Source organism: Mesocricetus auratus, unplaced genomic scaffold (assembly GCF_017639785.1).
Source record: "Mesocricetus auratus isolate SY011 unplaced genomic scaffold, BCM_Maur_2.0 Super-Scaffold_100691, whole genome shotgun sequence".
NCBI classification, from domain to species: domain Eukaryota; kingdom Metazoa; phylum Chordata; class Mammalia; order Rodentia; family Cricetidae; genus Mesocricetus; species Mesocricetus auratus.
Window position 1 is genome coordinate 14,621,598 of NW_024429267.1, and position 23,624 is coordinate 14,645,221.

At 40.8% G+C, this 23,624-nt stretch overlaps 1 protein-coding gene across 7 annotated transcripts in view; it reads left to right on the plus strand.

Annotated features, from left to right (window-relative positions):
- The first annotated feature begins 273 nt into the window (after positions 1-273).
- The window catches only part of Myo5a (myosin VA), a 151,400-nt gene continuing 128,049 nt past the window's right edge, over positions 274-23,624 (plus strand). For all 7 annotated transcript variants that reach the window (XM_040739870.1, XM_040739872.1, XM_040739873.1 and 4 more), the window contains exon 1: positions 274-412. In XM_040739870.1, coding sequence (XP_040595804.1) covers positions 386-412 — 27 coding nt within the window. In that variant the 5' untranslated portion in view covers positions 274-385. The remainder of the gene's footprint in view (positions 413-23,624) is intronic.

Here is a 23,624-nt window from a genome sequence, read left to right on the forward strand (position 1 = left end):
GCCTCTCAGGAGACCTCTGAGGAGGCGAAACAGCTTAGGACACCGAGGAAGCGAGGCGGCTGAAGACGCGAGGCTGCCGAGGAGGCCTCACGGGCTGTGGAGAGCAGGCGGCTGGGAGACAGAGGCGGCCCTGGCTGCTCCCCCGAGCCCCCGAGCACGCGCGCAGGACTCACGCGGCGAGCCCGGGGGTGATGACCGGCAGACTCCCGCCCGCCGCTAGCGCCTGACGAGCCCCGCCCCGCCCGGGCCCGCCCGCCGGCTCCGCCCGCCCTGCCCGGCCCGGCCCTTCCCCTGCTCCCCGCCCGCTGCCGCTTCACCCGCGCGGGCGGCCGCCACGCGAGCTGCGGCCTCCGCCCAGGCGGGGGGCGTCGGCGCTGGGTCCGCCATGGCCGCGTCCGAGCTCTACACCAAGGTAACGCGCCGCGCCGCGGGGCCGCGCCCTGGGGAGGGGTCGCGCGCTCGGGCCGGTGGTCGTAGGACCGGCGGGTTGTGCCCGGCTGCACCTCCCTCCCCGGCTGCACCTCCCTGCTCTGCCTCCTGGTCCCATTTCGGGTGGGATGCTCTTGGGCAGATGCTCCGGCCGCTCTCCGGGGACGCGCGCTTAAAATAACATCCTGGGCCGGTATGCGCCAGGCAGCCTCGCGCGGAGATGATTTCGGGTTCTGCAGATCCGGCCAGTCCGATTTCACTTTTAGCTGCAGGGTTCTTACCATGGCCCTGGGTGCGGAGCCTTTGGGAAGATGCAGCCGGGCGATGGCGAGCTTATCTCTCAGACTTGCCAGTGGCTGGGAGTTTGTAACCTGCGCCTTATCCCCGAGAGCCTCATTAGCTTCGTGTCCTCACCCTCCTTTCCAGCGAGCCTCTCTTTCCCTTTTGGTCTTCGTTTAGGGGAAGTGGCAGTCTTTTCGGTCTTAAACCGACGCCCATATTCTCTTGAGTGTGATGATCTCTCTCTGAATGGCGTATTTTGGAGAGAAGACTTCAGAAAATCTGTGTTGACTAGTGTGTGGTGTATGCAATCAATCGTGGTATATTATGGTTTCAATAGGTGTTTTCATCTCTAATTCTACTCAATAGAATTGCCTTAACTTTTTAAAGTTCACGTTTCCAAAAATTTGCCAAAATCTTTCTCTTCTTGTCTCTCTGTCTGTCTTTGTCTGGAGATTGAATGTAGGGCCTCAAGCATACTGGGCAAACCCTTTACCAATGAGCTATATACATAGATAGATAGCCCCAGCTTTATGGACGCTTCCTTTAGCATTTTGAAGTCATACATGACTCCAATAAGCCGGGAGCCCAAGTCGCAGCCTAGAGGAAAGAAGTCTGAATGGGACATCCAGACACCTGCATCTAGTGCAGACCTATGCTGTGTGACCTTGCGCTACCTCTCTGGTTCAGGTTTCTTACATATAGAATTAATTATACTTGTCCTGAATTCCTTACAAGCTGTTGTGAGGATCTATTTTTTGATTTTTTTGGGGCAGAGTTTCTCTGTGTAACCATGGCGGTCCTGGAACTTGCTTTGTAGACCAGGCAGGCCTCAAACTCAGAGGTTCGCCTGTCTCTACATCCCGAGAGCTGGCATTAAAGGAGTTCACCACTGCCGCCCAAATTTTGAGGACCAAATTTAATACTAGTTGTGAAAGCTTTCTGTGACCTGTAACCCTTTTCTACAAAGATGAGCTATCTGATTAATTTCTTGCAGCTGTGAAATGAGGAGCTTGCATGAACCTGGGACTTCTTTCTTTCTAGCCCTAGATTTAAGAAGTGTATAATTAGAATGTTTTTCTAAGTCTAGTAATTTCTTTAGGCATTGTAGGTCTTTAAGATATGAGTGGCTATCATTGGAAACTGATTGAAAGTTGCCTTATTAACTTAGATAGTACAATTATAAATGTTTTGCAAATATTAACTCATTTAATCCGTATAATTAATATATGAGGTAGATGCAAGTATCAATTATGTTCCCGTAGAGAGCTGTATGTAAATGTTTCATAGTTACATTGTTTTGTCTTGTCTGGCCCCTTACAAGGCCCCTGCCATCAGTCCCATCTTGAACATGATAATTGTAGACTGATAAGTAGATATTGGGTGGTAAATTGCTGAACTTCTGGATCTGCTTTTGTGCCCAAAAGACAGTTTGTAGGAAAAAAAAAATTGGAAAGGTGTTGCCATTTTTAAATGATAAGGTCTTGAGTTTCCATCAAAGGTTTATGGGTAATATAATTCATCTTTTAGTCTCCTAGATACAGGTTGATTTAGTCACTTGAAACTGAGGATGGGATTTAAGGTGCTTTCTCCTAAAGTCACATGTACCCAAGAATTTCTTGGTTCCATAATTATTTGTGTGCTGATTTCTGAGTGGGTCTTAGTTTAATGACAGGCAGAGATATTTATTGAGTATCCCGTATACCAAATACTCGGCCTGATGTTAAGAGTTTCTAAAAGTGGACAAGTCATAGTCCTTTCCCTCATAGGGCTCACAGTCTGCTTCTTATGTTCTTGATTCTCCAAGGGCATAAGTAACTTTCTGTTACCTTAACAACAGCAGGCAGATGTGTTAGCAGGAGATAGGAGATGTTCTTGGATATGCCAAAGGTTGGAGTGATTCTAGAGAACCGAGTAGTAAGTAAGTAAGTAGGAGAAAGAAGGAAGCCATTAGAATAAATGCCAGTGATAAACACAAGTATCTTTTCCTTGCAGAGGATTATAGAGAAGGAAGTTGTGGATAGATTACAAGGAAAAAAACATGTTACTGACAAGCTGTAATTATGATATTCATCATTATGATTAAATCTGAAAAGTGCCATTTTAAAAGTTGCCATCAGACCTTTAAGGCAGATTTTGATGTGTTAAACAGATCAGCTCCTATTACAATGAAGGGTATAGAACGGTTCAGTTCATTTTGTCATCCCAATTTAGCAGGGGTTCCATTTCATAAAATTCCCAGAAGTTTAAATTTTTTTTTTTTTTGGTTTTACGAGACAGGGTTTCTCTGTATTGTTTTGGAGGTTGTCAGTCCAACCTGGCCTCGAACTCACAGAGATCTGCCTGCCTCTGCCTCCCGAGTGCTGGGATTAAAGGCGTGCGCCACCACCGCCCGGCTGAAGTTTAAATATTTAAGAGCAATAACTTAGTGCATATGTATGTTTCTTGAGACTAACATTTTGGTTAAAACATAGTTGTTGATTTTTGTTTTCAGGTGGGGTTGCTAAGGCGCTGTGGATTTTTAAAGTTATAGCATTAGTGAGTTACTCTATACTGTACAATTTACCAATATAAAATATCTGGTTCAGTAATTTTAGCATGTTCATTGGATTGTGTGATTTTAGGTCTACCAAGCAGCTGTTATGCTATTGCTCTGAAGAGAGTTGTTAGTCTTAACTTGACAGTGGATGTCTATGTGGCAACCTCATTTAATGATGCTTTTAATAACTTCAGAGGTTCAGCATTGTGGAACCAAGCTTATCAATAAGACCCAGAAGGATCATCTGCAGCAATTTAATTAGTTGCATATTAATCATCCGTATATACCATTGATAGTACATGGATGCTATAGAATGGAGAAAGATACCTGAAGCTGTTTGAGTAAAAGTCCCTGTGATATATGAAGATGCTAGGTATTGTAAGAAAGAAAAAAAGTCAGATAGAAACTCCTACCATTAAAATTTTCCCAGAGGAAAACAGCTTTGTAGGGCAGTAGATTGCTATTTGCCATTTCCACATTTTCTTATGTACCTACTGAAGGCATGTAGCCTAGGTGTGTGTGTGTGTGTGTGTGTTTGTGTGTGTGTGTGTGTGTTCTGATGCAGTTCAGTTTGATATTCAATAGCATTGCCCTCTCAAACCACCATTCCTAGAGATTCTAAAATTTTGTGTTGAAATCTATTATTTGATCATTTGCTTTGATCTGGAGTTTGGCAAGTACATCCTTCAGTCATGCTCCCTCTATGCCTTTTTCCTTCTGATGTCCCTGGACTTGTTAATGGCACCGCTCATCTAGTTCCACAGGTTAGGAAACTTAGCATCCTTTTCCTTGGATCTTATATTTTATTTCTTTACCAACTCTGGTTCCATTTAACATACAGCTGTTAAGATTCTGAATCGCTGCTAGCATCTTCTTTCTTCATGTCTCAATGACCTGGGTACATTTCCATATTATTATATAGTTTTGTGTGTGTTGACATTGTCATAGTAGTATAAACACCCAGATATGCTAGTTTGTTCAGCTCCAGTTTGTTTAAATAAATGAGTGAATGAATACTTAAACAGGAGGAGTTATAGACTGAAAAATTTGGCTAGGCAGTCTTTAATTCCAGCATTCAGGAGGCAGAGGCAGGTGGATCTCTGAGAGTTCAAGCCCAGCCTGGTCTACAAAGCAAGTTCCAGGACAGCCAGAGCTGCAACACAGAGAAACCATGTCTCAAAAAAACCACACACACACACACACACACACACACACACACACACACAAAAAAAGAAAGAAAGAAAAGGAAAGAAAAGAAAGGTGGACGAGGATCAGGCATAGTGATGCACTTCTATAATCCTAGCCCTTGGAAGGCAAGGGACCACCATAAATTCAAGGATGACTTGAGCTATGTAACAAGACTCTATCTGAGAAAAATAAGAAGCAAACTATAAGAAGGTGGTTAAAGAAGTAAACACATAATGGGTTGAAGAGGATGAGTAATAGAGAGGAGAACTGGGAGCCAGGGAGACCAAAAAGAGAGCTGTTAGCATAAAAAGGTGTCTAAAGAAGGAAATAAAAGAGGGACATCTCAGTGAAGGGTTATATACAGGATGAGAAGGACAGGAGCCGGGGTAAGGGCATGATGATAGCTCCACCTTGGAAACAGGAAGCTATTCCTAGAGACTGCAAACGGAAAATTACTCAGAATAATTCTCTGAATTGCTTGACCAAAGTGATTATGAGTTGTTCTAGAAATTTGTCAATGTCTGTTAAATTCTGAAGGTTGTTATATATTGTTCAGTAACTCAAATATTACAAAAGTGTTCTAACTCTAGTAAGAGCTGCTACTCCTAGACCAGTTGTTTACATCTTAGCTTTTTAAAGTAAGGGAAGACTAGAGGAGCAGTGAAGAACACACTTTTGCTTACTTGCTTGCTTGCTTGCTTGCTTGCTTGCTTGCTTGCTTCCTTCCTTCCTTCCTTCCTTCCTTCCTTCCTTCCTTCCTTCCTTCCTCCTTCTTTCCTTCCTCCCTCTCTTCCTCCCCCCTCCCTTCTTTCCTTTCTCCTTCTCTCCTCCTTCTTCCCTCCCTTCCTCCATCCTTGCATTCTTCCTTTTTTAAAAGATGGGGTCTTACGCTGAGCATTGGTGGTGCACGCCTTTAATCCCAGCACTCGGGAGGCAGAGGCAGGTGGATCTCTGTGAGTTCAAGGCCAGCCTGGTCTACAAGAGCTAGTTCCAGGACAGGCTCCAAAGCCACAGAGAAACCCTGCTTCAAAAACAAAAACAAAACAAAACCAACAAAAAAAGACGGGGTCTTACTCTGCAGGCGTGATCACTCTGGAACTTATCCACCTAGACTGGCCTCAAACACATGGGAGTCCTCCTGCCTCCTAAATTTTAGAATTACACATATGAGCTACCATACTCAGCTATGATTTGTTTTTTGGCAAATGTATACCAAAACTAGAGACATTTCAGAATAGAATGATTAGACCAGAAAAGAAGCTAGAATTGTAAGAGGGGTAGAAATGGAAAAATACAGGTGATCTGGAAATATCAAGAATTATAGAAGTCTTAAACATCAAGAATAATAGAAATTTGACCAGCAAGATAGTTTGGTGGGCAAGGGCACTTGCTGCTGGGATGACAACCGAAGCTCAATGCCCAAGACCTACATGGTAGAATAGAGCACTGAATCCCTCAGTTATGCTCTGACCTCTGTATGCACTCTGTGGCATGTGCATGCACACACTCACACAAATAAATAAATGTAATAGAAATTTTAAAACAAATTTAAAAAAACCTAGTAGAAAATTGTAACATCTTAGTTTAGTAGCTGTTAGCTTATTAGAACTTGAAATAAATGTGTATCATTTTAAATACATTCTTATTGTAAACATTAAGGTTTATGTTATGTAATGGAATACCTCAAGTGATGATATCAGCTTAGTTGTAGTCTGGGCAATCCATGAATGTTATTTCTTCCTTTTCTCTTTCTGTCTTTCTTTTTTTATTTTGTTTTTGTTTTTTCAAGACAAAGTTTCTCTGTAGAGCCCTAGCTGTCCTAGAACTCGTGCTGTAGACCAGGCTGCCTTTGAACTCACAGAGATCCACCAGCCTTTGCCTCCTGAGTACTGGGATTAAAGGTGTGCACCATCATGGCCTGCCTCATGAATAGTATTTCTAACATACTAAACTATCAAACCCCAAATCTTTCTTTGACAGAGTTAAGCAATTAGCCAGCTAGAGCTAATTTAAATATTTATTTATTAATTTTTATTTATTTATGTATATGTGTGTGTGTGTGTATGTGTGTGTGTGTGCCTACACACCTCTACTTGAGTTTTTGTGAACAGTGTTTGTTCCGAGTCTCAGTTTTCAGAGGATATTGGCTCCCCTGGAACTGGAGCTAACAGGTAATTGTGAGCCACTTGCTTAGGTGCTGGAAACTGAACCTAGGTCCCCTGCAAAAGCAGTGAGCACCCTTAACCTTTGAGCCATCCCTTTAGCCCTGTAGAGTTCATTTAGTTGAAAGTAAGAGAAAACTTATTCAGAACCAGAAGGGGATTTTATTCGCTTGTGTGACCTGAAAGTTTAAACATGTCTTCATTTACAGCTCAGGTATATCTTTGAGATTGTGTGTCACTGACTCTCATGTTCTGCCTGACATGATTTTCTTCAGGACCACTGTTTTAAGAGTGAATAGAGACTCGCATCTGCAGATCACATGATTGCATGGCTCTGGGCCTAGGGGAAGAAAGCCTGATGGAGAAGTTTTCCTCGGCCTTTCTTGGAGTCATGTGCCCGTTCCTTTCACAATACCCTGTTGAAAGTGTGGTGCTTGCCCATGCGTGATAAGTTTGTGCTTGCCCAGAGGCTGGAAGGAGGACAAGCATTATGATTGACAGTCTTACTATGACCTTACAGGATGGCTGAGAGCCATTCCCATCAGAAGGAATAGTGCTGAGTAGACAAAATGAAAAACCACCCTCAATTTCATCTGTGACTAGATGACTAGATCCCCAAAAACGATGGTGATTGGGTTCTACTACTTCTCATCTTTGAGTGACGTGAAGACTTTTTTTTAAAAAAACCTAAGTAAGAAGATATTAGATCTACTTATCCTAGAAAATAATCTTGAAGTTAAGAAAAATAAAGCTAAGGAAAATCAATACAAGCAAAATTAGTAATAGCATACAGAAACTGAAGGTGTGAAACATACCATTTATCCAGTCTGTGAGGACTTGTGTGTTGATGTGTTTCTCTAGCATTGTGTATTTCCTCTTGCTGTCTTTACATCCTTGCTTACACACATCATTCTCTTCCCCCATTTTCATCCAGAGACACATTTGCACAGTTTCTCCCTCTTTCTCTTGAGACAGGGTCTCATGCATCCCAGGCTGCCCTCACATTTGTTATGTAGCAATGTCTAGAGATAGTATTGACTATCATAACTAGAATAGAGGGTACTAGTGAACTAGTTATGAAGGTCAGGAACTTGGCTAAACATCCTACAATACAATGAACAGACATTTGGGGAAAATTATCCAAATTACTATTAGTAGAGAGGTTAAGAAATCCTGGTCTAGGATAGAAAACAAGTAAGTTAGAAATAGTAGGAGTGCATTAAAATGCAATTGTCACCTATCATAAATCTAACTTTTTTCATTAGGAAAATAAGAAATATCCACTTCAAATTATAAAGACTTAATCTACAATTTTATCCAAACTCACATTATTGAAATACATATGCCCTGATTTTATGGAAAACATCTATAGAAACCCTAACCTAAGTAGGTAGTTTGTCAAACGACATTTTTCTTAGCCATGGCAAATATGAGTTGTCTAAGTACTGATACAATATGATTTAAAGTAAGGATGGTCTCTTACCACATTAGTGAACTAGTCTAGACCAACTAGTTCGAAAACTAATCTAACGCAAAAGAGTTTGTTCACACATGCAGAAAATGATTGTGCAAACTCATAAAAAATACTTCCTATGATGTCAGATTCAGGGAGTGGCAAGAAAGGAAAGGTGTGGGGTTTGGCCAAGTAAAACATACACTGAGCTACTCAGGAACAGTTCCTACAATAGCAATACATCTTAGCTCAGCATAGGGGTGTATGTGTGCTCAGTTATATCACTGAGCACCAGGGGCTTATAGGTAACAGGGGCATAAAAGGATGGGGAGGAGAACTGAAGATATACCACCACCAGAGATGAATTGGGCAATTTATACAGGCAAAACAAAGGAGTAAAGAAGTTGTACAACACGGAGTCTAGGAATGAAGTTCAGTTGGTAAGTGCTTGCCTAGCATACACAAGGCCCTGAGGTTGGTCCCCAGCATTGCATAAAGGGACTATGGTGGTGTATACCTTAACCCAAGCACTGGGAGGTAGAGGCAGGAGAATCAGAAGTTCAAGGTCATCCTTTGCTACATACAAATTTGAGGGCAGCCTGGGATGCATGAGACCCTGTCTCAAAAGAAAGAGGGAGAAACTGTGCAAATGTGTCTCTGGGTGAGACCCTGTCATAAAGTAAAGCATATTAAAACGGTCTAAAGACAGAGCTCAGGGACGAGTGTTTGCCCACCATATGTGGGGCTACAACCCCCAAACTCACCCTCTAGCACTGCTCTCCCCCACAAAAAATAAGTAAAAGAGACGCTATAGGCAGGCAATGGTGGTGCAGCCTTTAATTTCAGCCCTTGGTAAGCAGAGGTAGGTGGATCTCTAGAGTTTGAGACCACCAGCCTGGTCTACAGATGGAGTTCCAGAACAGTCAGGGCTTCACAGGGAAACCCTGTCTCAAAGAAAAGAAAAAGGGAAAAGGAAAAAAGACACGTTATAGATAAAGGTGAAAGTTAAATACCACTAAGATTATCATGGTCAACTTTTTTTTTGTCTGTGATGCTAAAAATAATATGTATGGCTTTGTATAGGGAAAGTACTGAGTTACAACCTCATTGCAATTTACTTCTTTAAGTCTTTTCTATCTATATAAATAACAATGATTTTTGAAATATGTTAGTAATTTTTTTTGAAATAGGGTTTCTCTGTATAACAGCCCTGGCTGTTTTAGTAACTTCTTAATGATTTAAAAACAATTTGTATTGAAAGTGTTTATATCATTATATACTACTGAAAAAATTTAATATGTATTCTAACATCTGGAGGTATCATGATTTCTGTACTGTACTTCTTTTTCACTGTTAGAAGTCAGTTGCTCTGATGGCAGCTTTTTACATAAATCTTGGCTTGTGCTAAATCAATTTTAGAAAATTTCATAACCTAAGTCTCTTTGGTGAGAATTGGCATTTATATATGGGGTAGGACATTCACATTCATCTTTAAAAATAGCCTCTTGTACGTACATTACCTCAAGGGTAGGATGACTGGATGTCCCACTTCTGGAAGATGCCTTCAGTACCTTTATTTAGTTTTGAGAAATTCTTCTCAGTGGAAATATATAAGCTTATTTAAAATAATCTTCTGGAAACCTAAACTCCTTCCCTCCTTCCTTTCTTTAAAAGCAAGCAAGCAAGCAAGCAAACAAACAATCTCGCTTTGTAGCCCTGATTGAATTGAAACTTGATATGTAGACCAGACTGGTCTCCAACTCACAGCAAACCCCCTGCCTCTGAATACTGGGGTTAAAGGTGTGCACCACGTCCAGCTTCCTTTCTTTGTAGTGCTACTAAAAAAAATTACTTTCCACCTTTTCCTCCTTAATCTGAAGAATTTTGGCAATAAAGAAAAACTGAAGTAGAATTTTAAGAGAGAGATACACACACACACACACACACACACACACACACACACAGAGAGAAACATAGCGTCTGTGTTGAGTATAAATCATAAATCTTAACCTGAAGACTACCTGATATTATGTTGTCATTTCATTGTAGAGAACATGGCTTTAATTATAAGAAACTTGAGTAGTGTAAGTATAGGTTTGCTTTCAGGTGTCAGACTTTGGGGTTCTTCAGCTTCCACGGCTGTTCCACAGCAACACTGAATGCAGTATGCCCATCCTAAGTAGGACTATAAGACTCAGGTCTTGGGAGCTTGAGGGGTCTTCTGGTCATTCCTTGTGTGGGTTAAATGGTAGCTACAAAGCTAAAGGGAAATTGAAGGTCAGGAGATTGAGTTGAGCCTTAGCACCCTTGAAGTTTCTTTGCTTTTCCTCATGCACTAAAATCTTGATTTTTTTTTTACTCTATTAGTTTCAGTTATTTTCTTCTAAAAAATTTGACTGGGACAAATACATGGCTCTAGCAAAATAGTTATCCTATAATAACGGTTACTGTTTACTGAGGCCTTGCTGTAGTCCAGATAGCCTTTAAAAAAATTGTTTGCCAGGCCTAGTTGCAGTAAGCCTGTAATGCCATGTGCTTAGACAGCTGTGGCAGCATTGCAAATTAAAGGCCCACCTGGCCTATCGAGTGAGTTTAAGGCCAGCCTGAGCTCCGAGAGGTGAAACTCTTTCTCAGAATAAAAAAATCTTAGAAGGTTGCCTGGGTATGGTGGCCCAGGACTGTATTCCCAAGACAAGAGGATTGTCACAAGTTGGAGGCCAATGTGGACTACATAAAGAATTCTAGTCCAGCCTGGGCTCAAGAGTGAGATACTGTGCCAGCTAGCCTGGAACTAACTGTGTTGATGGGGCTGGCCCTGAGCTTGTGTCAGCAAGTCCTGCTGCCTCTGCTTCTACCTCCCAAGAGTCAGAGCAAAGGCTTGCCTTACCACACCTGGCTTACCTGAAACAGTACATTTTTAAAAAGAAAGATTCCACCTGTCCTGTTAGTGTTTCCAAGCAACTATTACATTTGCTTGCATTCCTCACAAGCCAGTTATGAATGTTTTCTTCCTTTGCTTTGTGTCATTCCATTTCCCTGAGAGCCTGGCAGCGTATCATAGCAACTAAGACATGAACGTCATATCTACAAGAAGGAATATCTTCCTTCCTCCCTCCCTTTCCTTCAACCCCTTCTTTTTTATTTAAAATTTTATGTGTATGAGAGTGTTTCCTGCATGTATGTGCATATCTGGTACCCATGGAGGTCAGAAAAGAGCACCAGTTATAGACAGCTGTGAGCAGCCATGTGGGTGCTGGGAATCAACCCAGGGTTCTGCAGTAGCAGCCAGTACTCTTAGTAAACTGCTGAGCCGTCTCTCCAGCCCTGCTGCTCCTCCTTTTTTGCTCTTAACTTTCTATGTGACCTTTAAGCAAGTTACTTGCCCTTTCTGTACTGGAGTTTCCTCATATTATTGTTTATTTGTATGTGTTTATATGCATGTTTGTGTATATATAGAGGCTAGAGGACAGCTATTCACAATATTTTTTGAGACAGGGTCTCTCCCTGACCTGGACCTCACTTACCAGGCTGGGCTGATGGGCCAGCAGCCCCCGTGTATGTGCCCTATATCTACCTACCCAGCATTAGGATTACTAACACATATGCCACAATGTCCAGCCTTTTAGATTTATTTTTTTAAATGTGTGTCAGTGTTTTGCCTGAATTATGGATAGTACACCACATATATGCCTGGTGCCCTTGGAGATCAGAAGGTGTTATTGGATCCTCTGAAACTGGAGGTGCAGATGGTTGTGAGCTGCCATATGATTCTGGTGATTGAACTTAGGCCATCACATTAAAGCTCAGACTAACTTTGAAGTTTAGAAATCTTCTTGCCTCACCCTCCCTCCAATTGTACTTCACTCCAGCGGGTACAATGCCCGCTGCTCCTGGACATCCTTAATATTTCACTTTATTAATAGCGTATGTGAGGAGACCTGACATATGGCAGTGACCTAGTAATTCTTTTACTATTTTTAAGGACAACTAAGAAAACTAGCTCTTTTATATTAAAACCTAATTGAGAATTGTCTATCCTGCTATTAATAGGTCTGAAATAGTAAAGGAAATGACTTGCAAAATTACTTTGGAAGACATTCTATTAACATGTATTTAAGGTCTCAGTATGTAGCTCAGTTGACCGAGTGCTTGCCTAGTATGTATAACCGGCTATGGTATTGCATACCCATAATCCCAGCACTTGTTGGGGAGGGGCAGCGGCAGGAAGATCAAGAGTTCAACTTTATTATCATCTACATAGGGAATTTGAGACCAGATTGAGCCAAAGATACACACAAACACACACACACTCTCTCTATATATATTTTAAATGTCAAACTATAATAAAATTTTAATGTAGAGAAGGAAAATTCAGGAAAAAACTTCATGTAGCCCCACTATCTTCAAATACTCTAATATTTGATGTATATACTTCTAGTCACCTATTTCTGTTTATGTTTTCTACAGAAAAATGGTTTGTGTTCAGGCATAAATAGGATACCTGAGGAAGGTTGTGTATGAAGCTTTTAAGAGTCAAGGGTTGGGGAGGATCAGGGTAAAGCAGTGTCTTTGGATATGACTGAAGCACTATATTCATGAACTCACAGTAGCTGTGTAGATGGAGTTACTGTCCAACCTGGTCCCACAGCCATTTAGCCCCCAAATAAACACACAGAGGCTAATATTAATTATAAACTGTTTGGCTGATGGCTTAGGCTTCTTACTGGCTATCTCTGTCTTAACTATTAACCCATAACTACTAGTCTATGTATTTCTACATGACCTTATCTTCCTGGTAGCTGCATGGTGTCTCCTTCGTATCTGCTTCTCTCCTTTCCTCTTCCCAGAATTCTTCTAGTCTGGTACCCTCACCTATGCTTCCTATCTGGCTACTGACCAATCAGTGTTTTATTCATCAACCAGTAAGAGAAACATATAAACAGAAGGATGTCCCCCATCATAGCTGTTGTTTCTGAAGGTCTGCTCAAGATCAAGCCTGTCAACATTCTAGCATGGATGAGGGAGTTTCACAAGCCTCCACCCTAGCAGAGGAACTACAAACAGTTGAGGACTGCTGAGGGAGTCAGTTTTATTTAAGGGTTTGGCCCTTGGTAGGTTGACTATGCTCCAGTGAGTGACCCCACACCTGTGAGTATATGGGCATCAGAGATTGGACTTTGATTTATAAAAATAAAAGAGGACTTGAAGTTGGGACTGACAGGGATTGGGGAGGGGAGGACCAGATCTAGAAGGAGTTGGAGGGGGGACCTGGAAGTGAACATACTAAAGATACATTGTATCAATGTATACAACTTTCTAGAATCCATAAAAATACTATCTTTTAAAAATGGCTATTTTCAGCATTCTTCCAAGGCCTCTCTGCTTCTGCTCTTACCTCCAGGTTCCTGCCTTGCTTTACCATGATAATGGACTGTGACTCGTAACCAAATAAGTCCCTTCCTCGTGAGAAACAAAACAAACAAACAAAAAACTTATTTTTTATGTACTACTTTATAAGCATGATTTGCTTTCTTTAAGTAATAGATTATGACTATTTTCCCATGTAAATACATTCTTCTATAGTATAACTTTATTTTGGTCACTGCATAGACCAAGATGCCCTCAGACTTAAGGCAGTCCTGCTTCAGCCTCCCAGAGTGCCACGGTTATAGTTGTGAGCCACTATGCCTGACTTACAAAATGTTTTAGTGGCGTCACAGTGTTACGATGCAAATATTACTTAGCTTATATTAAATATTTCTAATTTTTTGACATTCACACATGAACTGAAGAGGACCAAAAGCTCTTGTGTGTTCCTGTAGAAATTCAGCTGTGGTTTTCATTGAGGTTGACTGGCTGTAAAGTGTCCCATTTTCTGTAGTAAGTAGTAACAATAGTATAGAAACTGGGTAGTTTCCGGGTAGATCAACATCAAGGAAATTAGTCTACTTAAAGCTTAGAACACAGACTACAGGGATCTCACCTTCCCAGGGATAAATTCTTAAATATTTGTACAAATTTGTGATCTCAAGGTGCCAGTCTTGACAGCTTACTATAAGTGGATTCTCTAGATGACAGAGATGATAGATAGCTGGAGTGACCAGAATAAGTCCCAGTCTAACTTGAGCATACAAAGGATCCTTTCCAGTGCTTTGGAAGCCATGTTGCAGGGTGAAGTGTAAGGTATATATTAATATGTCTGCCACAGATGTATGTATATTAGTCAAGGAGACTACCCTGACTAACACACCACCTAGGATCTGTCACATTACTGCATCAGTTGTTAATGTAGACAGCCTAGCTGCTCAGCTGTTGCCTTTCAGTTTGGAGGCTGACTGGGTAAAAGGGATTATACAGCAGAGAAGTAACATGGGAAATAATCTCTGAAGCATAATGAGGTCAGTTAAGCTCTGAAAAGGAGTCTTATAGCTAATGTATTTTAATAAGTCTCTTGGTTTGAAGATGTTGTAATTAATGACAACTTTAAACTGAAATGTGTCTAGGAAACTGGCCAGAGGTCTCAAAAGACCTAGTCTTTCAAAAGATGTCTGTTTCTGTTCGATGAGATGTGATCCCTTCTGAAATTGACGCTTCCTGTGTTATCCAGCAGTGCCTTAGTCCCAAGAAAAGTAGACAGATCTGTGGAGGAGCAAAAGTTACCATGGCACTTACCACCTTCTGAGTCATCCAGGTCCAGGTGGTCTTTTGGATCTGGGCCCCCACTAGGGTGTGCTTAAGAAGCATCTGGGACAGCAGTGGGAGGCTGACTCACGAGGATCACAGGTTTGAGGCTAGAAGTAGCTACACAGTGACTTGGAAGACAGCCTAGGCTACGTAACATGGCACTGTCTCAATAGAAACAGCACTGAGCACAAAACTCATGGTGGGACTTAGTTGGTTGGGTTGAGATTGGGTGTCTCATCTGAGTTCATGAAAAATACAAATGATGTAGCTAGTTGGTTTGTGCATGTAATCCCAGTGCTTGAGAAACCAAGGCAGGAAGATTACTGCAGTTTGTGGTTAGCATGGGCTACTGAGTAAGACTTTACTCTGTCTTAAAAAAATAATGTGTTATGTGTGTGATGGGAATAAGTATCTGATTAATTCATAAAATGTAGCAAGTCTTTCACTAGCTCCCAAATAATGACATGGAGACTTACATCAATTATGAAAGTTCAGCCTTAGGCTTGTTTCTAACTAGCTCTTATAGCTTAAATTAACCAATTTTTAAAAATTATGTTCTATCATGTGACTCGTTATCTCATTTCTCTGTACCATTCATGCTGCTTTCTCTGCTTTTGGCTGGCAACCCTGCCTTTCTTCTTCCCAGAGTTCTCTCTGTCCCCAGAAGTTCTGCCTAACCTCTTCCTGCCCAGCTATTGGCCATTCAGCTCTTTATTAAACCAATCACTGTAACACATCTTCACACAGTGTAAAGGAATATTCTGCAACAATAAAACTCAGGTGTTCAAAAGAAAAAAAATATAGTTAAAAATAAATATAAAGCCAAGCTACATAAACCAGGTGAGGTGTTGTATACTGTAATCCTTGGAGTCAGGAAGTGGATCAGAAGGTGATTCCATACTAATTAGTAAGACCCTGACTCAAAGCAAAAACCTCACAAAGAAAAAAACCCACAGGACACAATTGTGATTGAGCCATTTTGTACATAAGTCTTAGCATCTTAAGTAATCTTCTTTTTAAGGTTAAACAACTATTTCCCATTTTCTGACCAGATGTGGTGACCTGTGCTTGTCTATCATCCTAGCTACTTACGAGGCTGAGTCAGAAATACCACTTAAGCCCAGGAGTTTGAAGCCAGTTTGGGTTACATAGTGAGATGTCTTTTCAAAGTAAAAATAAAAACCCAAAACCCTCATGTGTTCTTGCCTTGCTTAGGTATTGACTTTTTAAAGTCTGAGTTTGCATAGATTGAGCTTATTCAGGTTGGGGCCTGAATACAGTCCTGCCAAGACCGCCGGAGCTGCTTCTGTGAGCGTTCACTATTATCGTCGAGCTCCCTTAAGTAGCTGCTGTCCTTCAGACTTCACAAGCAGTGACATCAGATGCAGCTGGCACTTAATTCCAGCAAGCCAAAAAACTTAATTAATGGGATAACCACCTCATTAAAATATTTAGAACTTTTTATCCTGTGTTGCTTCTCCCCCTCTCCAAGAGACTAGAGAAAAAGAATGGTGAAGATTGTTCACTTGAGACCATGCTAAGCTATTGATTTGTCTTAAGGCCTATCTAATGGCTCTGATTTCCACATGAATCGTTCGGGCTGTGCTGTGATTTTCTTATTTCCTCTGCTGGCTGCTCTCTGCTGTTAGTGACAGTTTCCCAGAGATCACTGTGTGACTTTGGCTTGTCAGAATCTAAACATGCCCCCACTTTATTGTTGTGTAGAGGTCTTTCTATTCAGTTTTAAATACAGTTGATTTAGCAGATAGACACTTGCCTGTCTGAGTAGGTGACAAATACCAGGCAGGGTGAAAGAGGAAGAAGATCAGTACTTTCCCATTGCTGCTGTCTTCAGCTGCATGCTACATATCCTGCTAGTATGTAGTTTGTACTTCATAAGATTTTTTTAAAAGGTACATAATTAGACACAGATAGTCAGAGTCAGAGAAAATCAAGAAGAGTGAGAAAAAATAATTTTTTAAATATGTGATCATCAACATTAAGACACTACTTTTGAGAAAATTGGAAAAGTTTTTATTTGGGATGTGTATATATGTGTATAATTTGACATAGGGTCTCAATCTTCACCCTAACCTGGCCTAGAACTCTGTGTGCCCCAGGTTAGCTTTGAACCCACAACGGCACTACTTCAGCCTCTCTGAGGGTTGTAATTTCAGACTTGAGCCACCACGTACAACTTAGAAAAGACTTTAATTTTATTTTAATAGATGAGAGAATAAAATTAATGTATAACATACAGTTTCCAGATTTGAACTTGTAGGGCTTTTTGTTATTGTTGTTGTATTGGAAAATATTCTCTGAGGTTAAATTTCTAGGAACAGAAAAACAAAGATCTAAAGAAAAATAATTACTTGTGTTAGTTGTAGAGTGCAGCCTTCCTGCCAGCCTGGTTCCAGAGCCGCATCAGTCCCAAATGAACATACAGGAGGCTATTAATTATGAAGCTGTTGGCCATTTGCTTGGTTTCTTACTGGCTATCCATGACTTAAGTATTTACCCCATAATTGTTAATCTAAGTATTTCTTGTACTGGAGAAAGGGTCCGGACCTGTTACTTCTATGGTGGCTACATGTGTCTGTCTCTGCCTCTCTTTCCCAGAATCCTCCTTGACTCCTAGTCCCACCTATCTTGCTTCTCTATTGGCCAACAGTGCTTTATTGACACATACACAGGACTTCCCCATCAGTTAGTAATTAACTTTCTGTTCCTGTAATAGAATACTTGTTATAATCAGCTTAAAAAGAAGAAAGTTTTTTTGTTTGTGTTTTGCTGACAGGTGTAGAGGTTTCAGGCCATGCTTAGTTGTCCTGTTGCTTTTGGGCCTTTGGCATGGCAGCACATCTTGTCAGGGTCATTTAGCACAGTGTTGCTCTCCTCATGATAGCTGAGAAGCAAGAGAGATAGGAAGGGGATGGGTTCCTGCTGTCTCCTTTAAGGGCATACTCTCAGGGATGAAAAACCTTCTGTAGGCTCCACCTTTTCAAGGTTCCACTACCTTCCAGTAGCATTGAGAACTCAGCCTTTAACATATGAACCCCTGGGGGACATTCCAGAGCCAAGCCATAGAATTAGCCAGATCCTTGTCTTTTCTTCCATCCCAAAGTGTGGAGTAGAGTGTGCTGGAACTGTGGCAATAAGAGTTAAAATGATATGCAGAGTCTGTGCAGGTCAAAGGATAACTTGTCGAAGGCAGTTCTGTCTTTCCACCAGGAGAGAGAGAGCTCAGCTGTCAAGCACCTTTACCTGCTGTGCAGTCTCAGCAGCCCCAGAGCCTGTGTTCTTTTCTAAAATATATTTGTTTTTGATGTGTATGAGTGCTTTGCCTGCATGTGTATATGCTCACCATGTGAATGTAGTATACACATGGAGGTCAGAAGAGATGACATTGGATCCCCTGGATCTATAGCCACAAATAGTTGTGAGCTGCCATGTGGGTGCTGGGAACTGAACCCAGATCTTCTGGAAGAGCAGCCAGTGCTCTTAACCACTGAGCCATCTCTTTAGCCTCAGAGCCTTGGTTCTTTTTTTTTTTTGTTAATACTTTATTTAATGTGCATTGATGTAAGGATACCAGATCCCCTGGAACTGGAGTTACAGACAGGTGTGAGCTGCCATGTGGATGCTGGGAATAGAAATCCTGGTCCTCTGGAAGAGCAGTCAGTGCTTTTAACCACTGAGTCATCTCTCCAGCCCCAGAACCTTGGTACTTAATGATATTATTAGGCTGAACTAACCTTCTCTAGATTTCTTCTTAAATATAAAAATAAATTCATGGTGGTATAAGGTACTTAAGCTTTTATTATCCTTGTAGCAGAAAGCATTCCTGTCTTAAATGTAGTAGTTTTGGGCTGGGGATGTAACTCAGTGGCAGAACTCTTGCCTAGCAGGCCTAAGAAAATCTGAGTTTGATTTCCTGCACTGCAAGAGAAGCAGAATGTAGGAGCTTTGATGTAAATAAGACTGTTACTTGTGCACAGAGCAATTCAGGTGTATAGTAAATGTCAGGAAGTGAACGGTGAACTCTAGTCATGCTAACATCTTGAACATTACAAACATGAAATAATCCAGTGTAAATCATAGCTGCTCTGACTGTATCAAGAGTCTTCTCACTGTACATAGCTTTTAAAGTGTTAATTTCCCCAGGCCTAGAACCCTGAACATGACAGAGGCAAGAATCGAAGCTTCAGTTACCTGGGAAAAGTAGGTATGAGTAAGAGTGAGTGGGTTGAAGGCCTCAATTAAAGCATGAGTGAGGAGAGGTGCTCCAGGCTTCCAGCCAGGGCTGGCCCTAGGACACCCAAGCTTACAGCAGCTGCAGGTTTTTGAGTTTCAGCAGGAGCAGAAGAAAACAAGATACTAAAATGACAGAGGAGGAACAGCAAGGCAGCCATTGAACGCTTCAAGTGTTAGAACTCTGAGCCTCACGTATGGTGGACAGGGAAGCTGTGCCCTCCACATACTTAGTACAGTCCTGTTACAATTTAGATTGCCCGTCCAAGTTCATTTGTTTGGAAATTTGTTATTTGGTGAGTAAAATTTAAAGTGCAGACAGACAAGGAAGAGAGCAGAGGGAAGAACGTTCAGAACTTTGTGGGAACTAGTAAGAAATGTAAGTATGTCAGACAAACATGGCAATATTTGCTCTTATCATTTGCTGAGATGGACAAGGCAATGTCTCATTTACACCTTTTTAAAGATACTTGTGAGGGCTCTCAATAGATAGATCATCTCAGCAGACAGTTCATTAATGAGAGAACCTCTGCTACACCTGCGAACTAGTTTCTACGACGGACAATGCTGCTGTTTATGGGTAATGTTCAGGTAAGTCAGGAAGTCATAGTTTTGACACACCAACTCATATATTCCCCAGAGAAGTGTATGTGACATATGACCTGTCTGTTCTTTGATGTATCCTAACCTTTTTAAAGGTTTGTTTTTAAGATCTAGGTATGTATGTGTGTAGACATGTGCACGTGGTGCACTTGCCTGCAGAGGCCAGAAGAGGGTGCCAAATCCTCTGAAGCTGTAGTTACAGGCTGCTTGGGGACTGACAACTAACCTAGTGTCCTTAACCTCTGAGCTATCTCTCCAGACCCATCTTCTAACGTTTTATTGTCGAGATGAAAACTCTTACCAGGAAACAATCAATCATACATAATATAAGCAAGGAACACTTTCTTGAGAAAGGCAAGTCCCCCTCCCAAGCGCCCATGTTTACTTTTTTTGTTTTTCTTTTTGAGACAGGTTCTCACTCTGTAGCCCTAGTTGGCCTGGAACTCATTTTGTAGATCAGGCTGGCCTTAAACTTGTAGAGATCTGTCTACATCTGCCTTCTGAGTGCTGGAATTAAAGGCATGTGCCACCACGTTTACAGTCTAAACCTGAGTATCTACTTCTGCCACATCCTACTTTAAAGGATGCCTTCATGCAGAATCTTCCACAAAGCCTCTGTTGTAAGCAAATGCTGACTTTAGCAAGCTTGCTGGTGGTCAGGTGTGTATCCATGGCCTTTAGCATGGTCCATTCTCCTCTTAGGTGTTTACTGAAGCAACAGAGGAGAAACTTGAGTGCTGTTGTTCTTGTAACATCACCCTTATTTTCCTCTGCTTGTCATTTCCTTCCTTCCTTCCTTCCTTCCTTCCTTCCTTCCTTCCTTCCTTCTTTCCTTTCTTTCCTCTTTTTGAAGAATTTCCCTAAGTGATTTTTTTGAAGAAAATAATATGCAAAAGGTATTTGTTTTCAGCTAGAGAAGACTTGTCTTTGGAATTTATCAATGTGTCCAAGTCCTTTATAACTGTGAAAGAAATCAAAATACTGATTTTAAAAGATGGGCTTTCTGAAAAGATATTTGAGCTATGGTCTGTATAAGAAAAATAAAGTATAGTTGGTAGGGAATGAAACTTGAGTCTAGACTTCTTGTTTGTTTTGTTTATGAATTTATTTTTATTTTGTTTTTCAAGATAAGGTCAATCTGTGTAATAGTCCTGGCTGTCTTGGAACTCACTCTGTAGACTTGGCTGGCCTTGAACTCACAGAGATCCATCTGCTTCTGCCTCCCAAGTGCTGCAACTAAAAGCATGTGCCACCATGCTTATATTTTTTTAAAAGGATGTATTTATTTATTCATTCATTTTTTATGTCTATGTGCCTGCCAGAGTTTACATACACCACATGTGTGCAGGTGCCTCCAGATGACAGGGGGAATACATTCCCTGGAACTGGAGTAAGTGTGGAACTCAGTGTGAGCCATCTGATGAAGCTACCTTGTAAATGCTTTTAAATGCTGAGCCATCCCTTAAATCTTTGCTTTTGCTTTTTAAGACAGGGTCTTATAGTCATGCTGGCTTGAAGTTCATTGTGTAGCTTAGGCTGGCCTCAAACTCATGGCCGTCATCCTGCCTCATCATTCCAAGTGGTGTGGTTGCAACTATGAGTTACTACACCAGCTAGGGCCGACATTTTTGCATTCAATACTAATTTTACGATTTACCTGACTATGCCATTCTGACCAAACTACTTTGACTCTTTTTTGTTTTTGTTTTTGTTTTGTTTTTGAGACAGGGTTTCTCTGTATTGTTTTTGGAGCCTGTCCTGGAACTCCCTCTGTAGACCAGGCTGGCCTCGAACTCACAGAGATCCTCCTGCCTCTGCCTCCCGAGTGCTGGGATTAAAGGCATGCACCATCAATACCTGGCCACTACTTTAAGTCTTACAAGCATTTTTTTCATCTATAAAAGAGCAATGGCAGTGAGAAAGTTATTTGGCATGATTTTTGCCTTAGAACGTGATTAGGCAGATAGAGTGCAGAAGATGCCTTTTCCACCTTGTCCTGTCAAGCCCACAGCTTCATACAGGGCCTGACTCCTAAGGGGTTCTCAGGAACTGTATGTACATTGAACTACTTTGCCTTGAAAGAAGTAGGAAAAACATAGAAGACAAATGTGACTTCAGCACTCATAAAAATGAAGAAGCAGATTACTGTGGAGATATTTTGTTTTGTTTCAAGAGATTTGTTGTCATGTGACTCATTCTAGCTTTGAACTCACAGTCCACTTGTCTCAGCCTACAGGGTACTAGAATTATAGGTGTTGGACATCTTGGAAATGTTGGTTGAACCATGTCTTCATCATTACTTGTTTATGGTGACAGCTAATGGTTGTCTGATGCTAGGCTTAGTTTTTTCTGCCGAGAGAAAGTGAGTGAGTGAGTCTGGGTATGTGTCTGACACTCCCATCTAAACCTCTTCCTAACTGTGATATGACAAATTATATTATAGAAGAAATATGTACAGCCAATATCCATACCAGAAGTGACTTAATACATCTAAAGAAGAGAATTGTAAAGGTTATGATGAGTTATTTTTTTTATTCCATCTCAGTAACACGTGTCAGTACTAAGAAAGGTTTTCTAAACAGAGACCTTGTTCTCTTAGAGCCCAGTATCTCATGATTTCATCACAGTCCTCATGTAGACATCAACTGACTTCTTTTAAACAGGTTCATGTGACAGAAAACTTGAACTCTTCTTGGTGTCCAGTCGTACTTTGATTATACTCTCTGCTGCTCAAATTCAGTTTGACATCAGGTTTATAAGCTGGCATCTTTTTTTTCCACTTTTAGTTTCCTTTTAAAGTTTTTATTTTCTGTCATTTGCAGATAATTAATATAGAAGGGACAATTTACCCAGCATTTGGGAGGCAGAGGCAGGAGGATCTCTGCGAGTTCGAAGCCAGCCTGGTCTACAGAGCGAGTTCCAAGACAGTCTCCAAAACAATATAGAGAAACCCTGTCTCGAAAACAAACAAACAAAGAACAATTTAAACTTTTAAAAGCTTCCATATTAGTTTAGGATTGATTAGAAATGAATATCATTTGTAGCTACCTAGGTACAAAATAGCTATGAAAAGTAGTTCTGTAATTATTCAACACTTCCCTTTTTTAAGAGTAAAAAGTTTCAATTTTTTCTGCCTTTAAAAATTAATTAAAGTATAATTATATTACTTCCCCCCTTTCCCTCCCTCCAACCTCTCCCATGTGCTCCTCTCACTGTCAAATTGATGGCCTCTTTTCTTCAACTATTATTTTTATATATAATTTATATATATATTATATACACTTGCTGAGTATTTAGTGTGTTTTGTGTATATATGATTTCTGGACTGAACATTAAATATAGAGTAGTCTGCCTCAGTTTTTAATGATGACCCAGAAGAACAGAGATTTCGATTTAAAAGACAATACTGACTGGGCATGGTGACACATGCCTTTAATCCCAGCACAGAAGAGGCAGGTTGGATATTTGTAAACTATAAGTCTCCATAGTGAGTTCTGGCACAACTAGGGCCACAAAGAGAGACCCTGTCTCAATATAACCACAACAAAAATTGCTGAAATCAGAAAGTATTTAGAGTATAGTGGATCATGCCAGGTTGATATGGGAAGGTCACTGGAGCCTAGAAGTTTCAGATAAGCCTGGGCAACATAGTGAAACACCATCTCAAAAAATTACCTGCTATGAAAATAATAAATCATATTGTTTGTTAATTTTTTAATATATATTGGAATTCCTGAAATTTTTGTTCTGTTTCCCAAGTTTGTTTTTTTTTCTCTTAACTTAGGCATATAAGCTACACTTAAATTCTTTATTCCTTAGTAGCTCATATGATGATAACCTTGGAATATGTTGATCTGCAGTAGTCTAAGAAGACTAAAACAGAGATCAGGGTTAAAGTTAGATTAAGTTCCCCTCTTGTTTTGGTAATAAAAGAACCACAGGGTAAAACAAATTTCTCCCTAAATAACTACTCCACTCTCTCTACAGATGCATGGTTGTTTAAGATGGGGTTAGCACTGCTACAAGCAGGAATTGT